The sequence below is a fragment of the Sparassis crispa genome (genome assembly GCF_003851025.1).
Source record: "Sparassis crispa DNA, contig_000006F, whole genome shotgun sequence".
Lineage (NCBI taxonomy): Eukaryota > Fungi > Basidiomycota > Agaricomycetes > Polyporales > Sparassidaceae > Sparassis > Sparassis crispa.
In genome coordinates, this window is record NW_020939753.1 from 448,299 (window position 1) to 467,182 (window position 18,884).

Here is an 18,884-nt window from a genome sequence, read left to right on the forward strand (position 1 = left end):
TATATAGTGAACGAAAAGTCTGTGCCGCCTGATGACACCGGTTGTGAAGGAAATTTGAACAACTGTCTGAAATTTGGTGCACGTTGTCGACTCGGGGTACACACAGGCCTTGGTCGAAGGAGCTTTTGACTCCTGGTCAAGTGAGTGGTACTTCGCTGTGGTTCACTGGGCGTGGCAAAAGGGAAAGTACGCTGGGCTATCACAGTTGTTCGTTGATATCAAATTTATGATAGTAGGTTAGGGACACCTGAGCTATACGTGTGTCTTGTTGTCTGAAGTCAGGTGGGGAGTCTGCACAATACAGATGGGGGAGTGTAGGGGGGGATGCCTAGCAACTGTGTGCAAGGGCTTGCATTCTGTCTTCTTATATGATGCCTACAACCAGTGCAGGGCTTAACGGGTTTTCTTATACGAGGCCTACAATCAGTGCAGGGCTTTCTGAGTCTTCTTCCTCTTCCTAATCTGGGTGCCTACAACTGTGTGCAGGGCTTACCGAGTCTTCTGTGTTCCTATCCGGGTGCCTACAACCATGTGTAGAGCTTTACCGAGTGCGTGCATCCTAATACGATGTGCCTGGCCGATAACTTTCCTACATGTTGTCCGAGAACTTTCTGAGAACAGTTTGAGTATTTAGCAACTGTGTGCTAGACTACCCAAAAGAAACAATGTGAGAGTGCAGTAGTTGTGTTAGTAACAACTCACTGCCTGCACTGAACTGACTTTGTTGGGATCCTTTTGATTACAAGTAACAAGTTACAGGGAGGAGTGGAACGAACTCCTATTTTTTTAGTTTATCACTTGTAGGGTAAGCTACAAGTGGAGGGAGAACTCTTCACTTATAGGGGTTATAAGTGGGGAGAGAAGACTGAGGGTCGGGGCACCTCGGGGGTCCTTTTATACCCCTCGGGTGTCACCCTTTGTGACTGTTACATAGTAGTGTTACATGGCAAATTGGCCAATAGCAAAATAAGAGCATCACGTGATCAAAGGGGAAAGTAGGAAGAAAAAATGTCTTAGAACCTTCATGTCCAATAGCATAAAGTGAGCAGAGAGAAACAGAGAAGACAAAACTTTTGGGACCTCCATGTCCAATAGCATAAAGCGAGCAGGGAGAAGTAGGGAGAAAGCACTTTCCGAGTTTTTCCCGTCCAATAGCATAATGTGAGCATCAGGTGACACGCTCGGCCAATGTTGTCAGATTCCGTCTTAGTCACGTGACTTCTTCGTTGAGCGCTTCACCGGTGGTTATGTGTTCACAAGCCAAACACTTTTGGTGCGTGACAACGTGACCAGCACCCGAGTTACATATGAGCAATATGGTGTAGTGTTAACTCGACTACAATGAAGGAGAAGGGTGATGGTATGTTGGCCATGATAAGCAGATAGAGTACATGTTAAAAATCGTGCTTAGTTCACAATTAAAAAGATAGTGATGGTGGATTGTCAGGGTGCATAATTATGCGCTAAAATATATTTCTGTTATCTGGATGCTCTACTTTATATACTCAAATTCCCTTTTTTATCTTTCTTAATAATTATGCTCTCAGCTTATGGCACTCTTATAATTCTGGAGCTCCAGAATTATGGACACTCTGGGTGAAAAGCGAAAGACTTACCCGCGTGATGGACCCAGCACATGGGTTACATGTGACAGACTCAGCCACATCAGAGGTTGTGACATCATAGCGCAGGAAGCTCATACTCATAGTGCAGAATGCATCATATTGCAGCCTGGAATGCAGTGCTGCAAAGGACTATGATACCAATATATGTCCTAGAGCATTATATGGGATTACTCAGGGCACAGGCAGGGCATAACCTAATAAATTGCTTGTTTATAGCACTATAGTCACTGCACATACAGTGGTGGCCAAAAATAATGCCCCTCCAGATTTGGCTGTATATTTTGCACATTTGGCCACACTGACGTGTGATCTTGATAAGATTTTCTATGCATCCATTCAGCTAGATATCTGATGAGTATGTATCCAAAAAAACTTGAAAATTAATTAAAATGTGAATGAGATACAACCAGATCAAGTTTATTAGTCACTAATGGGGGGTGTAAGCATGCTATAAGCAAGTAAACAAAAAAAGCTCAAAAAATGAACAAAAGTAGAGATAAACTAGTATTTAGTATAATGTCCATGAGCTAATGCCAGAGCATTTAGATGATGGGGCATTGAGATGTACAGCTTCTGTATAGTAGTCAAATCCAGCTTCTCTCACTCTTCCTTCAATGCGACCCATAGCTGCTCAACATTCTGCAAAAGAGGTTTGTGATGATGTCCTCGGGTATCCAGAAGCTCCCATACATTCTCAGTGATGTTCATATCTGGTGAGGAAGGGGGCCAAGGAAGGCAAGTGATGTGATGGTCCTTGAACCAGACCATTGCATGGTGAGATGTGTGCTTTAGGTCATTATCCTGCTGGAAAATAACATCATGAGGGCTGAGAGAATAGTCATAAAGAGTACCCAAAAGGGATTCAGAAAGAATCCTGCAATATTAGTTGGCATTCATCTGACTATCAACATGGTGAAGTCGACCTGTCCCTTCTGACGTGATGTATCCTCAGACTGTCACACTTCCACCACCATGCTTCATTGTCTTTCACACATTCCTGTCCAAATATTCTTTCCCAACCCTCCTTCTGCAGTAGTGGCACCCATCTGAACCAAAAAGATTGAACTTGGACTCATTGGAGAACACCATCAAATTTCACATTGGCTCAGTCCATTTACCACAAGTTTTCACAAACTTTCCCCACTCCTGGACATAAACTTTACTCATCCAGGGCTTCTTACGATGGACCCGCCCATTCAGCCCAATCTTAATGAGGTCACACCGAATGATGCATTGGCTGACATTGGGAAAAAGCTGGCACTGGACATCTGCAGTGTCACGAGCATTGCCACTGGTAATAGCTCAGGCAGCATGATGCAAGCTGTGCTCATCACGGAGAGAGGGTCGACCAGTTTTCAGAGTAATGGCATAGAAGTCACCTGTCTCATGCATCTTGTTCAGTTTGCGTGAGACAGTGCGATAATTGATGTGGAGAGTATTGCCGATTTCTTTGAAGGTCTGGCTCTAGTTACGAAATTCAAGAATTCGAGCTTTTTTGATTGGTGTACACACCACCATCTAATAGTGTGGATACAAGAGGGTTATTGGTGTAGTGTTGTCATAGTTAGAAGTAAATTGGGTGTAGTGCATGCTGTAGGTGAACATCGTAAATGTAACTGCGACACATGCTTACACCCCTTTGTAACCCCGCCGTAGGGTTTACACGGACTTTCCCGATCCTGGTTGACATACCGCGTCGTTCCTTCATTGAGTCTTCAGATCTCTCTGTATGACCACAATGAAGGTATGTTACATTATGCTAGTTACTGCTTTTACTTACCAGATCTCTCTGTACGACCACAATGAAGACACATTGTTTCTGTTCTGTTGCTGAGTGCTTGTCAGTCGTCGACCAGCTCACACTTTTTTTTGAACACCAAACAACCCCATCTTCGCCTCGCGTACCTTACACGAGGATACGCACTGCTGAGCCCAAAAGGCTAACTACCAGATCAATCTGTGAGCCAGTGCAGCCATGGAGATCACCCAACCGCACCTCCGCAGTTTCCACCGTAGTCATCAGTCAACGAGCACCAGCCAGTGTGCTCGCCCGTTGCCCCGTATCATGACAGACTGCCCAACCTGCCGTCTAACACCCGATCTGCAATTCGAGACCTCTACGGCATTCTCCCATTTGCCAACATTGAGAACATCCTGGAGGCCCTCGAAGTCGAATCTCAACCACAAACTGCCCTCTCGATCTTGACACTGAACGACTTTAATGATCTCTCCACATCCATCAGCCATTCCCCATCACCTGAATTGCTTCTGTCGCCACATTCCCGATCGATCTCGTCCACCAGTTCAGATTCCACACCACATATAGTCACCATGATGTCCTCCTCGACCATCGCGACTGTCGTCCAGTCCTCTGCTAAGCACCCTCCTATCCTTACTCCTGGTAAGATCACTCTCACCGTTGCTCACGCGTGGGAGAATGCTTGCCAGCAGTATTTCAAGCAGAATGACACCTCCAATGACAAGAAGGTCACAAAAGTTACTGGCAGTTTCCAGGACGCTATAGTCAGCAACTGGTACTACAACGATTCTGATACATACGACGTGCTCCCCTGGAAGGATTTCCTAGTTGCCTTCCGATCTCGTTTCCTCCTGAAAGGCTGGGAATCTTCCATGCTCACTCAACTCCTCCGATCGCTGATACGCTCCCAGACCTTCTGGCCTCTGAAAACGCATTTTCCAGCGATCACTCAGACCTCACTACTCCATCCCGTAGCCTCCGAGATGCATCCGACCCTTTCGCGACCTGCTGCGAACTTTCCAACTTCGCGCGACTTCGTTCGACTTCGCTTGACTCCTTGCGACTTCGCACCGAGATTCGACATTCTTTCATCACTCATGCACCACTCTTGCGTCTCCCCGCTGTCGGATACCACTTACCCATTGTCCTTTGATCTAGTCCGATGCGCCCTGGTCGATTTTCATCTAAGTCCGTACTTCCTCAATGTCGCGCCACCTTTCTGGATGTCGCGCCGACTCGCTGGTTCGTTGCACCGACTTATCGGTGTCACATAACAGTCACGACCCCTTGTTTTGCAAATCCCATTCCTTTTATCGTTCGACTTTCCCCCTTCAAGACCCCTACCTTCATGCTGGACTGGAGATGTCGTTAGAGTGTTCCATGTGGTCCAGGACAAGTAACATATGTTTTCTTTTGATTTTCCTCTACTTTACCATTCTTCTCCATTGCTAACGTACAACATTCACATCTCCACTCTCTTTACCTATTTTTCCATTGGTCCTAGACCATTGCGACGCCCTCTGATGTCAGGATCTATCTTCTGACATTTTGCGACTTTCGCATTTCACTTCCCCATTTTCCCCTCTATAAATACCTGCTGTATCTACGTCGATTATCATCGAAGACCAGTAGGAGACTTCCCCCCTCACTTCAGATCACCGAGAAAACTGTGTTTACTGCGATAGCGACTTTGAACTGCGATATACCCCACTGTGACATAGCGACATAGCGAGACTGCTATACTTCGAGACTGCTTACTGCCACTGCGATAGCGAACTGCGACACTGCGATAGCGACATAGCAATATAGTGATAGCGACCTGCATTAGTCTTAAATCCGACTTTTGCGTTAGACTGACTGCGACTTCGTCGAGACAGTGAATACTGCATTCCCCCATAGTGTTCTACCCCCACAGATAGTTCCCTTGCCCTTTGCGATTTAGTTCGTCTTCACCTACGAGTTTGGCAATTGCGTCGCGACTTTAGCTTCCTACCTCCGACTTTCGCGACTTTGTCGTAGATTGTCACCCGACTTCGCGTGTACATCGCGAACCCTCATTTCTTTACAGGTTGCATCCCCCTTTGGCCTAGGTCGAGGTTCTGGGACCCACTTGCTTTATTTTACAGTTGCGATGCCCTTCCCTCACATACAGATCGCCCCTGCTTCTTGTTTGTTTTAGTGGGGTTTAGGTGTTTGTGTCGGGTGTGCACTTATCACCACATGCATTCCCACTTGGAGATGTTTGGGGCACTGGTTCTAAGGATTCTGTGGAATGGGTTAAGCTTCGGGTTTCCACTTCTGATTCATCCTGATCCTCTATCATTTGTCACGCCATCATTGTATGAGACTGTTGTTACCCTGAAATTCTTGGTCGCCCCTTTCTCAAGGCAAATCATCTTCTCTTTGACCATCAGTATGATTCCGTTGTTGACAAATGATCTGGACGTGACATCTGCAAACCCTCAATTCCTTCCCCTCGCCCCATCTCGATCCCGCCTTGCCCTCCTGCGAGGCCGCAGCGCCATGATTTCCTAAGAGAACTTGAGGAGCACACTGCTGCACGCCGTATTGACTGTGATGAGCACACAGCCAATGTCACCACCACCACCATCCATGCTGTCTGTCGACACGTTGAAGACCTTGCGTACCAACAGTCGCTCAACGCTGCGAATATCGAGGCTAAATGAGAATTCGCGTTGTGTTCCCCAATGACATTCCACCCCTTGCTGAACTACCTAGTGACATCTACCACTGTTTTGTCCTCAAGAATCCTGAGATGACTATAAAGTGTCGACAATACGACTGCCCTAAGAAATACCGAGAGGCATGGAAATAACTTCTCAAAGGACATCTTAAGGCAGGCTGCATGAGACCTTCAGACTCGCCATATGCTTCCCCCGCTTTCCTCATCCCTAAATCTGATCCTTCAGTGCTCCCCCATTGGGTTAATGACTACCGAGCTCCCAACTCCAACACCGTCCCAGACATGCATCCCCTTCTGCACATCAGTGATATACTTGTGGATTGCACAAAAGGCAAAATCTGAGGTAAGTTGGACATGACGAACTCATTCTTTCAGACTCACGTACACCCTGACGATGTCAAATACACTGCTGTCACAACACCATTCGGCCTCTACGAATGGCTCGTCATGCCCCAGGGTTGCCGCAATGCTCCCTCTACCCACCAGTGTCGGATGTTTGCTGCACTCTGCCCACTGATAGGAAAGATCTGCCATGTCTACCTAGATGACATAGTCATCTGGTCCCAAACCTTTGAGGAACACCAGCGAAACATTCGCACAGTCCTCCAGGCCCTGCAAGACCACCAGCTGTATTGCTCTGACAAGAAGACTTCCCTCTTCTTGACAAAACTCTCCTTCCTCGGGCACATCATCTCCGCTGAAGGCATTCAGGCTGATCCCGCGAAAGTTGACAAAATTCTCAATTGGTCAACACTGCGCAATGCGTCTCAGGTCTGCGCATTCCTCGGCTCGGTCCGTTACATCGCCCCATTCCTTCCTAAACTTGCGGACCACACCCATGTGCTCAATGCGCTCACTATGAAAGATGCAGAACTCGCATTCCCTGCATGGACCGATGTTCACCAGTCTGCCTTCGACGATATCAAATCGCTTGTCTGCAGCCGCGAGGTACTCACCACCATCGACCATGATAATATGGGTAGTAACCGTATCTTCGTGTCGTGTGATGCCAGTGACTTCCGTACCGGTGCACTTCTCTCCTATGGCGAGACACTGGAGTCTGCATGTCCCATGGCCTTTGAGTCCTGTACCCTTAAAGGTGCCGAACTCAACTACCCCGTCCATGAGAAGGAACTCCTAGCTATCGTCCATGCTCTCAGAAAGTGGTGCATCAATCTCCTCAGCGTCCCTTTCACTGTCTACACTGACCATCGCACCCTGGAGAATTTCTTCCACCAAAAGGAACTCTCCAGATGACAGGCCAGGTGGCAAGAGTTCCTCGCCCAATATGACTTTGATATTAAGTATATCAAGGGCGAGGACAACATCGCGGCTGACATTTTGTCCCGTATCCTGCCAGATACCAAGATAATTGACCCGCTCACTTGCTCAGCAGTGTACCTCGTGCACACCATGACAAAGTCCCTCTGCACGATGCCCAATTCCGTACTCACCTCCACCACTGCTGCAACACACTTATCCGTATCCTCTGGCCCCGCGTGGCTCAAAGCCATCTGCATCAGCTACGACATGGATAAATGGTGCACCAAACTGTGTGCGACTGTTGGATCACTCGGTATTCGTGAGGACAATGGACTCCTCTACATGGGTGACTGCCTCGTAATTCTGCGCACACCAGAAATCCGGGAAGGGATTTTTTGGCTCGCGCACGATGCGCTTGGACACTTTGGCTTTGACAAGTCCTATGCTGCCATTCGCGATGCCTACTACTGGCCGAACATGCATAAGGAACTTGAACAGATGTACGTCCCATCCTGCGAGGACTGCCAGCGGAACAAGTCCTCCACCCGGCGTCCGCCAGGCCCGCTTCATCCTCTTCCTGTTCCTCATAATCGCTGCGACAGCATAGTCATCGACTTTATTGGTCCCCTCCCTGAGGACGATGGTTTCAACTGTCTTGCAACTGTGACTGACTGTCTTAACTCTGACATTCGTCTGATCCCCACTCGCACTGATGTCTCCGCCGAAGAGTTCGCGTCCCAATTCTTTGATCATTGGTACTGCGAAAATGGTCTCCCCCTCAACATTGTCTCCGACCGTGACAAGTTGTTCATCTCCTCTTTCTGGAAAGCACTACATCGTCTCACAGGCGTCAAGCTGAAGATGTCATCTGCTTACCACCCGCAGACTGACAGTTCATCTGAATGCTCCAATAAGACCGTGATCCAAGCACTGCGATACCATGTCTCATGCAATCAACGTGGATGGGTCCGCGCACTCCCATGCGTTCATTTCTGTATCATGAATATGGTTAATGAATCCATGGGATTCTCGCCTTTCCAGCTCAAAATCGGCAGGTCACCTCGCCTCATTCCGCCACTCTTCGAATCATCGTTGGCGGACGATAATTCCGCAGAGGCTGATCGTGCATCCATCTTGATCCGGCAAATCGAGACCAACGTGCTTGAAGCTAAGGACAATCTCTTCCTCACAAAGGTGAACCAGGCGGCACTGGCTAATCGTACTCGAGGGAACGAGATTATCTACTCTGTTGGCGACAAAGTCCTACTATTGACCTTCCATCGACGGCGAGATTATATGCAATGCGGTGACCACCGTGTCACCAAATTTATGGTTCGATTTGATGGTCCGTACTCTGTTTTACATGCATACCCTGAATTTTCTGCATATACGCTCGACCTCCCTGATTCCATGAAAATCTTCGCGACCTTCCATTCCTCTCTTCTCAAACCTTGGCACGAGAACGACGCAAGTCTCTTCCCATCCCGATCTCACAGTTAACCCGGTCCTCTCATCACTGAAGACGGAGCTGAAGAATGGGAAGTTGAACGCATCGTCAACCACAGACCCCGCAGGTGCGGATTCCAGTACCTCATCAGGTTCCGCGGATACGGACCCGAACATGATGTTTGGCTTCCTCGCCGCGAAGTTAACAAGCTCAAGGCACTAGACGATTACCTACTTGACTCCCCCCACTAGTTTCTCTCTCACTTACCTGTTGTTAATTTTTTTCGGTGGGGAGGAGTGTAACCCCGCTGTAGGGTTTACATGGACTTTCCCGATCCTGGTTGACATACCGCATCGTGCCTTCGTTGAGTCTTCAGATCTCTCTGTACGACCACAACGAAGGTATGTTACATTATGCTAGTTACTGCTTGTACTTACCAGATCTCTCTGTACGACCACAATGAAGACACGTTGTTTCTGTTCTGTTGCCGAGTGCTTGTCGGTCATCGACCAGCTCACACCCTTCTGGGCACTCCTGATGTTGCCTCACTCATTGCTCACTTACCTCGAGCCATTCTTAGATTTTTGGCATACAGTATCTATAGGTATAGGAGTATCTTATTCATGAATAGTATAGAAGGAGAGTCAGTGTTACACAAAGAGGAACTCGGACAATGCAGCAAAGTTCAGAGGGGCATTATTTTTGGCCACCGCTGTACAATAGCCTAAAAATGTATCTTTTACTAATAGTGGGACATCTCTATATACCCCTGGCACCATGGGACAACCAGTAATACTGGGATATAAATATCAATATCCTAGTACTATAGGATATCCCATATGATAATTGTGCCATTGGACCAGCCTATGCCCTAGCTGTGCCATGAGTAATCCCATATAATGCTCTGGGACATTTATTGGTACCATGGTCTGTCTGACACCTGACAGGCTCTTAGCTATAACATACTATAGATTATATTGAAGCTAAGAGCTAGGTCAGAAGGGTACCCTGAAGTGCCCTTTTTACTAATGATCTGTATGAATTTAGTGGAGTCTCTGATCAAGGAATGATAACTTCCACCAAGCCTAGTATAATAGAGATAATCAGAGTAGAATTTTCCTCTTACCTTTTCACTACTTGAACCATCTCAAAGCATGACATTGCACCATAATATTAAAGACTGTGAAGTGTTGGGTATAGAGCTGGCTCAGGGTGGAGATAGTACCACTCAGTAGCATTTTCTCACTAGGTTTTGATGCACTCATTTGCAGGCCATCTCATTAATAAGGTTTATCTAACTTTCTTTTCTTTTTTTCATCATTCACTATTATGATCATACTTATCTCAGCCCTCCTATGCTTCTTCTCCAGTTGCTAAGAGAGTGTAAGCCTATTGCTTATTTATCTTATTTACAGTTATTTGTCCTATTTTGATGCCTCGGCATCATATACTTCCATGATAGATCTCAATTATTATCTGCTTCTGCCTTCTCCTCTTATCTTTTTTGTACCTAGATTAGCATAGCTTATCCTGTCTTACTCATCATATACATGCTTATTAAGTTCACTCTCATTTAAGTATCAGTACTGAGTGTCCACTGTTCAACTGCAACTCCAGCCAGTGTTCCAGCATGTCATCTTGCCCAATTGTCTTTGGCATCTCAGAGAATGTTTCTGTAGCATATAGAATATTACATTTTTTTCAGATTTATCTAACTAGTGTTAAACATTTTGAAGACATGTCAGAGTGAGCAACTAGCCAAATATAATTCTCTAATCTCAATTTTCATAGGATCTGTAGGCCAAATTTAATTCTCAAACTTTTACAAGATTTAAGCACAATAGATTAAAGTATCTCTGAATAGTTTTGAAGTAATCAGTCAGGGGGGTTCAAACTGCAGCAAAATATATGGCATATTCAGGTCACTAACACAGCACAACGCTCCGGATTCTGACACCGACAGATTGTTAGAGAAATGTCAGATTTTAGAACATTTCCCCAACATTGTGCCTTAAATACCCCGTGCAGAGAATCTACCTCCGATTACACATTTTTGCAGCATTGTTCCATCATTCTACTGAGCATTTCTGCTCACATTTTACCATATTCTCACCGGCCGCACTGGGTGCCACCCTGCCTTCCCTCGCCTCCTCCTTACCATCCCTACCCTTGTCCGCCCATATAACAGTCTCCCGCAGTATGAAAAGCAGTAATGCATGCACCGAAATGATGTATTAGGATAGATTAATGAAATAATCACATATCCGCGCACGCTCGCATTGTACAGCTGATGAACGAGAAGCGCGCAGAGAGAGACTGCATCCCGAGCATCGGAATCTGCATCCACTGCTCGGCCTCATATGCGCCTTCAACCTTCACGGTACTAGGACCTCACTTTCTTGCCATGGCGGAAATGAACAGCACTGAGAATGCAAAGAAACAGAAGACGGCGATGCTTGTGGCGCAGGTGTCTGATCACCAGATGCGCATCGAAGTTCTGGAGGGTGAAAAAGAGCTGTTGAGGATGGAGATGGAGAGCTTCAAGACAGTTGCAGAGACGTACGAAAAGTGCCTCGAGACCGCAATTGATCGGCTCGATAAACAGGCCAGGCTCATTGGCGGACTGCAAGACTTGGCATCAGAGCTGCAGGCGCAGAACTCGTACCTGGCGCGGCCAAGCCCATTCGAGATCTTCTCATATCTGATGCTGAGGAGAGCGTGAAGAAGAAATTCCGTGCACTGCAAAAAGCTCTTCGTGATGAAAAGCTGATCGGTGCACGTGGTCGTTCAGTAACGGTTCAGCGGGATATGAATGCAATGGCGTACGAGGATAATGATTCCGCAGAGGCCGGTGGAAATGGCGCTGTGAAAGACATGCCCGTTACAGCGAAGAAGTCAACACATACTGTCTGCAGTTCTGAGTAACGAAGGCATGGGCTTACATATGTTATAAAAGCTTCAGGTGCGCATCCGTAAGCATACCAACATGCCCAAGGAATCCGAGTGACACGATCCAAAGTATGATACAGCGCGAGCACAGCGACATTGTATGCGAACAGCTGTAGACATCAGTGAGTGTTGTCCTTTAGACCGAGACCCGAGCACCCAGGGAAGACTTGGTAGATACTTGTGTAGCCCTTTTCGCAGAGAAATATAGGCGATTGAAGCGCATATAGTCAGGTGGTGGCGACGCGAGAAGGTGCGACGCGACTCAGAATGTGACTGTGCCAGTGGGCGCTAATTGACAAGAGTCTTATTTTGTCTAAGTCTCGATATTCGGAAAGCATGATGATAGAAAATCTATATTTTCTAAGGTTCTGCATGTAGGAATTACTCGGAGGCTTCACAATCGTCATAACCTACGGAGAATCGTGGAAAATCTGGGAACCGCTGACATTTTCCCACGTCCAAAATCTCTGGCGTTGTGCTGTGTAATAGTGTGTTCCTTTCCACCAAAGGTGCTTTAGCAAAAAAAATCCAGTGACAAAAAAATTATGCCCGCTGGCTGGATTGAACAACCGACCTCACCGTCAGCTTACATAAGCTTATTACGAGCGGCGCGCTCTACCACTGAGCTAAACGGGCTACACCCGGTAAGGGGGCCTGCAGAGAATCCAGTTTATATCTGGATGTCTCTGGAGAAGACCACGTGAACGTGATCTCGACGTATTCCGAAAATGGTTGGCAGACCGTTCGAACAACTTGTACAGCTCCTCCATTAATTAGTTCTTTCTGTAGCCTTCCGCTCCTTTATCCATACTGTCCAAAAGATTTTCGTGAACCTTTCCTATAATGTCTTTGCAAGTCCGGACGTGCAGTAGCTCCAGCGGCAGCGAGAGTTGCTCTGACGGATTGTTTGTGCGCGGAGCTATTCGCTGAGTCTTTGCCTTTTCTGACTGAATCTCGCAGAATTACGAGATACACGAGGAGATTGGCCGTGGCTCGACATCTGTAGTGTATCGTGCGACGTGCAAGCGTGGCCGGCTACGCAATCGTCTGGTCGCGTTGAAGAAGGTAGGCAGGCGCCCGTTTGTATTCCAACTCTAGCATGCTCACTTGCTCAGATTATACTTGCATCCCATAATGGCGAAACGGAGGTAGCTCACTTGGCGCCCTCGACTGCCCTGCATCAAGCACTCCATCATCCGTGTATTGTGTCCCTGCTCTCCACTTTCTCCACGCCGTCCAGCCATTATCATGTATTAGAACTGTGCTCTCGCGGAACTCTTTCTTCCCTTCTCAAGTCGCGTCAACCCTCGTTTTTGTCCGAGGGCGAACTCAGAGGGGTTGTCAAGAGTTTGGTGGACGCCCTCGTCTATCTGAAAAAGGAGCGTGTTCTACATCGGGACCTCAAAGCCAGCAATATATTGCTTACAGAAGACTTTCGCATTGTATGTAGATCACGAACAGAGAATCTACTGGTCCTGATCTGTATCATCTGCAGAAACTCTCCGATCTTGGTCTGGCGACACAACTGCCTTCAGCTGATTGCACCGCGTCGACCTTCTGTGGTTCTCCAAACTATGTTGCGCCGTAAGTGTTGGCGATGCCCTGTGGTTATCGCCCACTGACTGATCCTCTCCCAGAGAGGTTATCTCTCGTAGACCTTACTCCTTTGGCGTGGATGTGTGGTCTCTAGGCTGTCTCATGGTGACATGCATGACAGGTATTCCTGCATTCGAGGTATGCTTGATGTCGTTTGACATAGTTCGGCTCTCATTTCTGTTTTTCTAATAGGCGCCCTCCGTACACAATATATTTCAGAACATCTGTCACGTAAGTTACACGTTACCTGCGAGCACATCGCCAGAAGCCAAAGACCTAATTTCTTCTCTACTTCGACTTGTGAGTAATCTTCTACTGATCTCGCGGGAAAACTGAGCCTGCCTGGTCATCAGAACCCAGCCGATCGGATCCCTCTGCAACAAATTTTACTACACTCATTCTTTCATCCTTCACTGCCTGTAGTGCCTCTTTCCCTCTCATCCTTTCATTCCGAGAAACAACCAGCGATACACATCGAAAATATCCCTCCACCTTTCAAACCAAGACCCGGAAGATACCCAGACACACTGTCCAAGGTGCCGATGTCTCAGAAGGAACATCCGCTGACAGGACCGGTCTTGAACAAGCCAAGGAATCCCATGGCAAGTATTACCAATCGCAATTCACGAGATCTCTTGAGCAATGAGCTTTTGCAACCACCCGGCCATGATCTTACTAGGCGGGTGCTCTCCGCGCCGCAACCTGGGCGGGTGTCGACATCAGACTTTGGCGTCCCTGCAGTCTTCTCGAGGATCCAGTCTGTTCCCACGACACCTGCCTTGACTGCTGACTTGGAGTCTTTGCCATCCATGAAGACCATCGGTACTCTGAGGGATGACTATTCATCTGAACCGGGCCAGGACCGAGTACCGATTCAACATCTCCTTTTGTCTTTACCTAAAGAACTCAACGGTGATAATGTCGTAAAACAACGACCGAGGAAGTACTTCTCTAATGCTGCGGATTCTGACAAAAGATTCACTCCCGTTACTTCTGGCCCCCCTGCGGTCTCCGGGGATAAACTTACTGGATGCCTTCCTCAGCCAGGGTTAGGCTCACATCACTCGCGTCCCTTCTCTCAGCCAGCTTCTGCCGTTCCCTTTGGGAGTGCTCGACCGAGTGTCTTTACCACCTCCTACCTGGCTCCTCAGACACACAAGATTGCTCATGGGCAACTTGTCGTCCTACCTTCACTATCCCTTCTAGTGGACTTGCGCGAAGGCGAGCGGAGAAAAGGTAGGAAAGGCGACGAAGTCCTAGTAATCAGCTCGGACGGCAAAACGGTACGCCGCATGCATCGACACAACGCCGGTCTGCTCATATAGCTTCGCGCTTCAGATTGACATCTACAGTGCTCCGCATCTCAGCACGCCGTGTTGCTTGGCCGAGCCTATTGCAACTTATACACTTCAAGATTTACCCACGAGATACTGGAAACTTTATGACGATGCGGGCCATGTTGTCAATCAGCTGAAACAACGTATACCCAAGGTACGACCTACCGGGATCTTCCTTCGTCGAGTTTAAATAAGTGACTTGATGTCAGCTTGCTTTACACAATCCGGAAAATAAGTGCACTCTCATGGCGAACGAACCTCTGGGCGACATAGAATTGTTGTTCTCACCTCTCGAAGCGCATTGCCAGAAGAGCGTGCAAAAAGAAGAAGGTGCACAGATGCGCATTCGGCTCCGACGGACAAAGCGCTCTCTCGAGATTGCCCGTTGCAGTCCTCGGGTGAGCAAAACGGGGACGGAAGAATGGGTGCGAAAAGTCTTAACGACAGCATCACGCAGCTTCGACATCGCAGAAGAGGACTGGGCGGTTTTGGATCCAATCGAAAGAATGGGGCTGGGACATCTGGCCGCCTTCTTGCGTGTCTGTGAAACAGTCGAAGCTCTCCAAGTGGACGGCAGCGCTCTGCCTCATGTGCAGTTACAGTTTTCGCCAAGTATGGACGATACCCTCCCTCGGCCTAGTGCGAAGCAGTCAAACAACGGACGGCAGCGTCTTGAAGAAGTGCTCAACAGGCTTGAAGGCAACGCAAGCCCCAAATCGCAGTCGAGTGTGGACGTAATTGCGCCGTCATCTACCTGTACGGAACATGACGAACGACTGCTCTCCGCGAAATCGGTCCAGCCATCATTGTCTCTTCCTCAGCGTCCACCCAAATTCTCCTATGCAATGTCTAGCTACTCGAGCGAGACGCAACCCCCTTCTGACGCGCTCTCTGTTCAAGTTTCTGCCCATGGTAGCTCAGGCAATAGAGCGAAGACGTCATTGACAGCCGGAGGCACAGGAGTACAGACCCGATTCCTTCCCACCATAGGGTGGTGTATCAAGCGTGAAATTGGCAACGCAGAGCTATATCAGATCATGTTCCATGATGGCGCATCCTTGGAAGTCGATCCTGGCGGTGACAGAGTTCAGCTTTCGAGCAGTTTAGGGGACGATCTGAGGTGAGACCCGGTCTTCCCTTCATGTCGTGTCTGTGAACACTGATCATCTCTGCGAAAGATTGACATTCAGGGACGCGCTGCGAGACAAAAGGCTCGCCGAACGGATGGCAGCTTTCGATAGCTTCGTGGGGTTGTTTCCTAAGTGAACGCATTGGGTGATGTCGCGGCAGAGGTTGTGGCACCGGCAAGCGCCCTGTCCTTGTATCACTGTCGCTGAATCTGTCATGCACCCATGTTTGTCATCCTACTCTGTGGAGGCCGACATTAAGAGTATATATATATTCAGGCCGTAAATTAACGTACATGTGGCGAAGCACGGAATCGGCTGAAATCTGTGCGCAAGATTGCTGGGTGAGAGGAAAGATCGCGCGAAGATCTGATCAGCCTTCAAACGACGAGACAAGGCCCTCCTTCATTGGATTGCCCCGTTGTCGATCAAGCTCGATTATCCTGACTAACATTCGATTGACAGAAAGAAATGCTGCAGATCGCCACCTCACAGGGAAGAGACACGATAACCCGAGGATGCACGGGTAATTGTACTTGCTATGGGTGTCTCGGATCCCCTCTTATATACATCACGTAGCTTTTGACTCTCAGTCCTTCCTCTTATGTTCGATCCCCCGCCTGAGAAGTCGAAGCAAGCACAACGTCACGTTCGCTCAGGTATAGCACGTTTGCATTCCCAGATCTCACGAGCTGTCTGACCGAAACCCCTGCTCAAGCTTGTTCTCTCACTTGGACCTAGACGACTGTACCTCTGCGATTGCCCATATAAGTCTCTTGACTTACGCGGAATCAGCACCGCTCCTCAGAGACATTGATACAGGTAGCATGGCGGTCACGGCGTCCAACCCCGACCAAACCACCGGTAGTGACGACGCATATAAACCCCGAACTCTCATTCTATGCTTTGACGGAACGGCAGACCAGTATGATGGCTATGTACGAGGAGCGGTCATTTGCATGTTCACATCTTACTGATTCTGCTCAGAACACAAATGTGGTCAAGCTGTACGGTCTGTTGAAGAAGGACGATTCCGAACAATTATGCTATTACCAGGTAAGAAAGTTCCATATATCGTAGTCGTAGCGCTCTTATCATATGGTTTCCAGCCTGGCGTTGGAACATACATCAACCCTGGGATGGTGTCCCCTCTCTTCCAGTGGGCCGCCAAAATACTGGACGAAGCTTTCGCTTGGTGGGTTTACGTAGGAGTATTATCCTGTGCACAGACCCTAAACGTCTCAAAGTTATCTGGATGCTCATGTTCGGGAAGGCTATGAATTTCTCATGCAGACATATCGACCGGGAGATAAAATTTGTATTTTTGGTAGCGTTGCTGACCAATTCTTGCCTTTACTTCTTGGTTCACCTTGGCTCCCCGCAGGTTTTTCTCGTGGAGCATACACAGCCAGGGCACTTGCTGGAATGCTTCACAAGGTAGTCACCACTCCTGTGCATGTAGCTTTGTTAATTCTCAAGTGTGGCGACTTTTAGATTGGTCTTCTTCCTCGAGAGAACATGGAACAAATTCCATTTGCATACAAATTATACAAGAAGACCGATTCCACCAGCCTTGAGCTCGCGGCTGGCTTTAAAGAAACCTTCTGTAGAACTGTGCACATCGAATTTGTCGGGGTCTGGTGTGTCCCTTTCTGGCAACGTTGTCGGTTGTCATTGGATCAGTGGTACTGATGCACACGTCAGGGAAACAATTGCGAGCGTCGGCCTCATAGTAGGCCGAACGCTCCCATTTGTCACTGCCAACACGACAGTGAAGACATTTCGTCAGGCCTTATCCCTGGACGAGGTTCTTATCTTTCACGAGAACGCGGAACCCATCTAATTTCAAGTCTAAATTTAGCACCGCGCTCGCTTCAAACCCAATTTGTATCATCGCAATCCATCAGCAGATGGCACTGCCGCCTCCACGCGGAAAGGAACCGGTGACGGCGTTAGTGATGCCAAAACCAAAGAGCGGTTTCCCAAATTCAAGATCTGGGAATTTGGCAGGTCAGCAACCCAGGAGAAGTCTGCCAAGGCGAAGGCGAGGGCTGTCGAGGTGAAGGTGAAGGAGAAATCTGACAAGACTGACGAGGCAGTAAAGAAATTGACTTCCTGGCTTTCACGTGGCCGACAAAAACAGAAGACCAAGGGGAAAGAGACCGATGAGGCTGTTGGGTTAGCAAATCTCATGACTGTCGTGGTCGAGAGCCAAGGTGACGCAGTTGATGAAATCATCGTGATGGACTCTCCAGACAGCAGCACAAACAATGCAATTGTCAATACCGATGTGCTCGAAGTTTGGTTCGCTGGCTGCCACTCTGGTTCGTCTTCTGCCTGAATTACTGACCCCTTGGAAAGGAGCTGACCGAGTCATGGAGCAGATGTTGGAGGGAGCGCTGTCTCGGATTCGGTGAAGTCGAGCCTTTCAGACATTACGCTCCGATGGATGGTGCGCGAGGTCGTGTTGGCGCAGTGCGGTATTGCATTCGACAGCGAAGCACTTGCGTCTGCGAACATCCCAGAAGCTATCTTCACTGTCGCCAACCCTTCATGCCCCCCTACTACGGGCGAAGGCGGCGGAAGCACGGCTTCCCCTGATCAGGCTCAGAGCCCATCCGGTAGCTCAGATGAACCGATGAGCCAACCGCCGGATCTCGCTGCGATGGACAAAGTTGATGCACTGCAGCCCCTCCATGACGAGCTCGTATCACAGCCGTTATGGTGGCTGCTCGAGATCGTTCCCCTGAATTGTGCGTGGCAAGATGCTGCACATAAATGGCACAGCACCTGGAGGTAAGCCATCATCGCTTACGCCGTCTTCAACACTGATCGCAGTCAAACTCCAGCATCAACCTGGGTCGTGGTCGTAAGATTTACGAGAAGATTCCCCTGTTCCATGTTACGGTGAAGGAGCGCATGGAAGATAAGACCTTGAAGTATACTCCCAAGGCCATCTGGACGCCAGGAACCGAAGTCTACGTTGTGTGAAGCACCAAGGCGCGTCGGTGTTCATCCGACTTTCTAGCACGGAGGGTCGCTCACCCCATGACATTCTATCTCCCCTCGTGCTGCAG

The 18,884-nt window shown here is 48.4% G+C and overlaps 6 protein-coding genes and 1 non-coding gene across 7 annotated transcripts; 6 read left to right on the forward strand and 1 right to left on the reverse strand.

The window, feature by feature from the left end:
- Positions 1–3,956: 3,956 nt before the first annotated feature.
- SCP_0701680 (hypothetical protein) lies at positions 3,957–6,071 on the forward strand (the record flags this gene model as incomplete). The annotated part of the gene is made up of 2 exons (XM_027760096.1): positions 3,957–4,626; positions 5,974–6,071. The coding sequence occupies 2 exons, from the start codon at positions 3,957–3,959 to the stop codon at positions 6,069–6,071; spliced, it is 768 nt and encodes a 255-aa protein (XP_027615897.1).
- Positions 6,072–6,442: 371 nt separating this feature from the next.
- On the forward strand, positions 6,443–7,345 carry SCP_0701690 (hypothetical protein; the record flags this gene model as incomplete). The annotated part of the gene is made up of 1 exon (XM_027760097.1): positions 6,443–7,345. One exon carries the CDS (start codon positions 6,443–6,445, stop codon positions 7,343–7,345), a length of 903 nt encoding a protein of 300 aa, XP_027615898.1.
- A 156-nt stretch (positions 7,346–7,501) lies between these two features.
- Positions 7,502–8,851, forward strand: SCP_0701700 (hypothetical protein; the record flags this gene model as incomplete). Its single annotated transcript, XM_027760098.1, has 1 exon — positions 7,502–8,851. One exon carries the CDS (start codon positions 7,502–7,504, stop codon positions 8,849–8,851), a length of 1,350 nt encoding a protein of 449 aa, XP_027615899.1.
- A 2,351-nt stretch (positions 8,852–11,202) lies between these two features.
- SCP_0701710 (hypothetical protein) lies at positions 11,203–11,520 on the forward strand (the record flags this gene model as incomplete). The annotated part of the gene is made up of 1 exon (XM_027760099.1): positions 11,203–11,520. The coding sequence occupies one exon, from the start codon at positions 11,203–11,205 to the stop codon at positions 11,518–11,520; it is 318 nt and encodes a 105-aa protein (XP_027615900.1).
- A 773-nt stretch (positions 11,521–12,293) lies between these two features.
- SCP_t0701720 lies at positions 12,294–12,383 on the reverse strand. The gene is given in 2 exon segments: positions 12,294–12,329; positions 12,348–12,383. It is a non-coding gene; the product is annotated as a tRNA-Thr (tRNA).
- Positions 12,384–12,590: 207 nt separating this feature from the next.
- SCP_0701730 (hypothetical protein) lies at positions 12,591–15,946 on the forward strand (the record flags this gene model as incomplete). The annotated part of the gene is made up of 10 exons (XM_027760100.1): positions 12,591–12,656; positions 12,708–12,812; positions 12,863–13,189; positions 13,243–13,331; positions 13,385–13,481; positions 13,536–13,643; positions 13,697–14,626; positions 14,682–14,834; positions 14,890–15,800; positions 15,859–15,946. 10 exons carry the CDS (start codon positions 12,591–12,593, stop codon positions 15,944–15,946), a joined length of 2,874 nt encoding a protein of 957 aa, XP_027615901.1.
- A 688-nt stretch (positions 15,947–16,634) lies between these two features.
- Positions 16,635–18,798, forward strand: SCP_0701740 (hypothetical protein; the record flags this gene model as incomplete). Its single annotated transcript, XM_027760101.1, has 10 exons — positions 16,635–16,745; positions 16,795–16,863; positions 16,917–17,002; positions 17,055–17,134; positions 17,192–17,244; positions 17,302–17,447; positions 17,512–17,614; positions 17,669–18,131; positions 18,192–18,603; positions 18,657–18,798. 10 exons carry the CDS (start codon positions 16,635–16,637, stop codon positions 18,796–18,798), a joined length of 1,665 nt encoding a protein of 554 aa, XP_027615902.1.
- Positions 18,799–18,884: the final 86 nt, after the last annotated feature.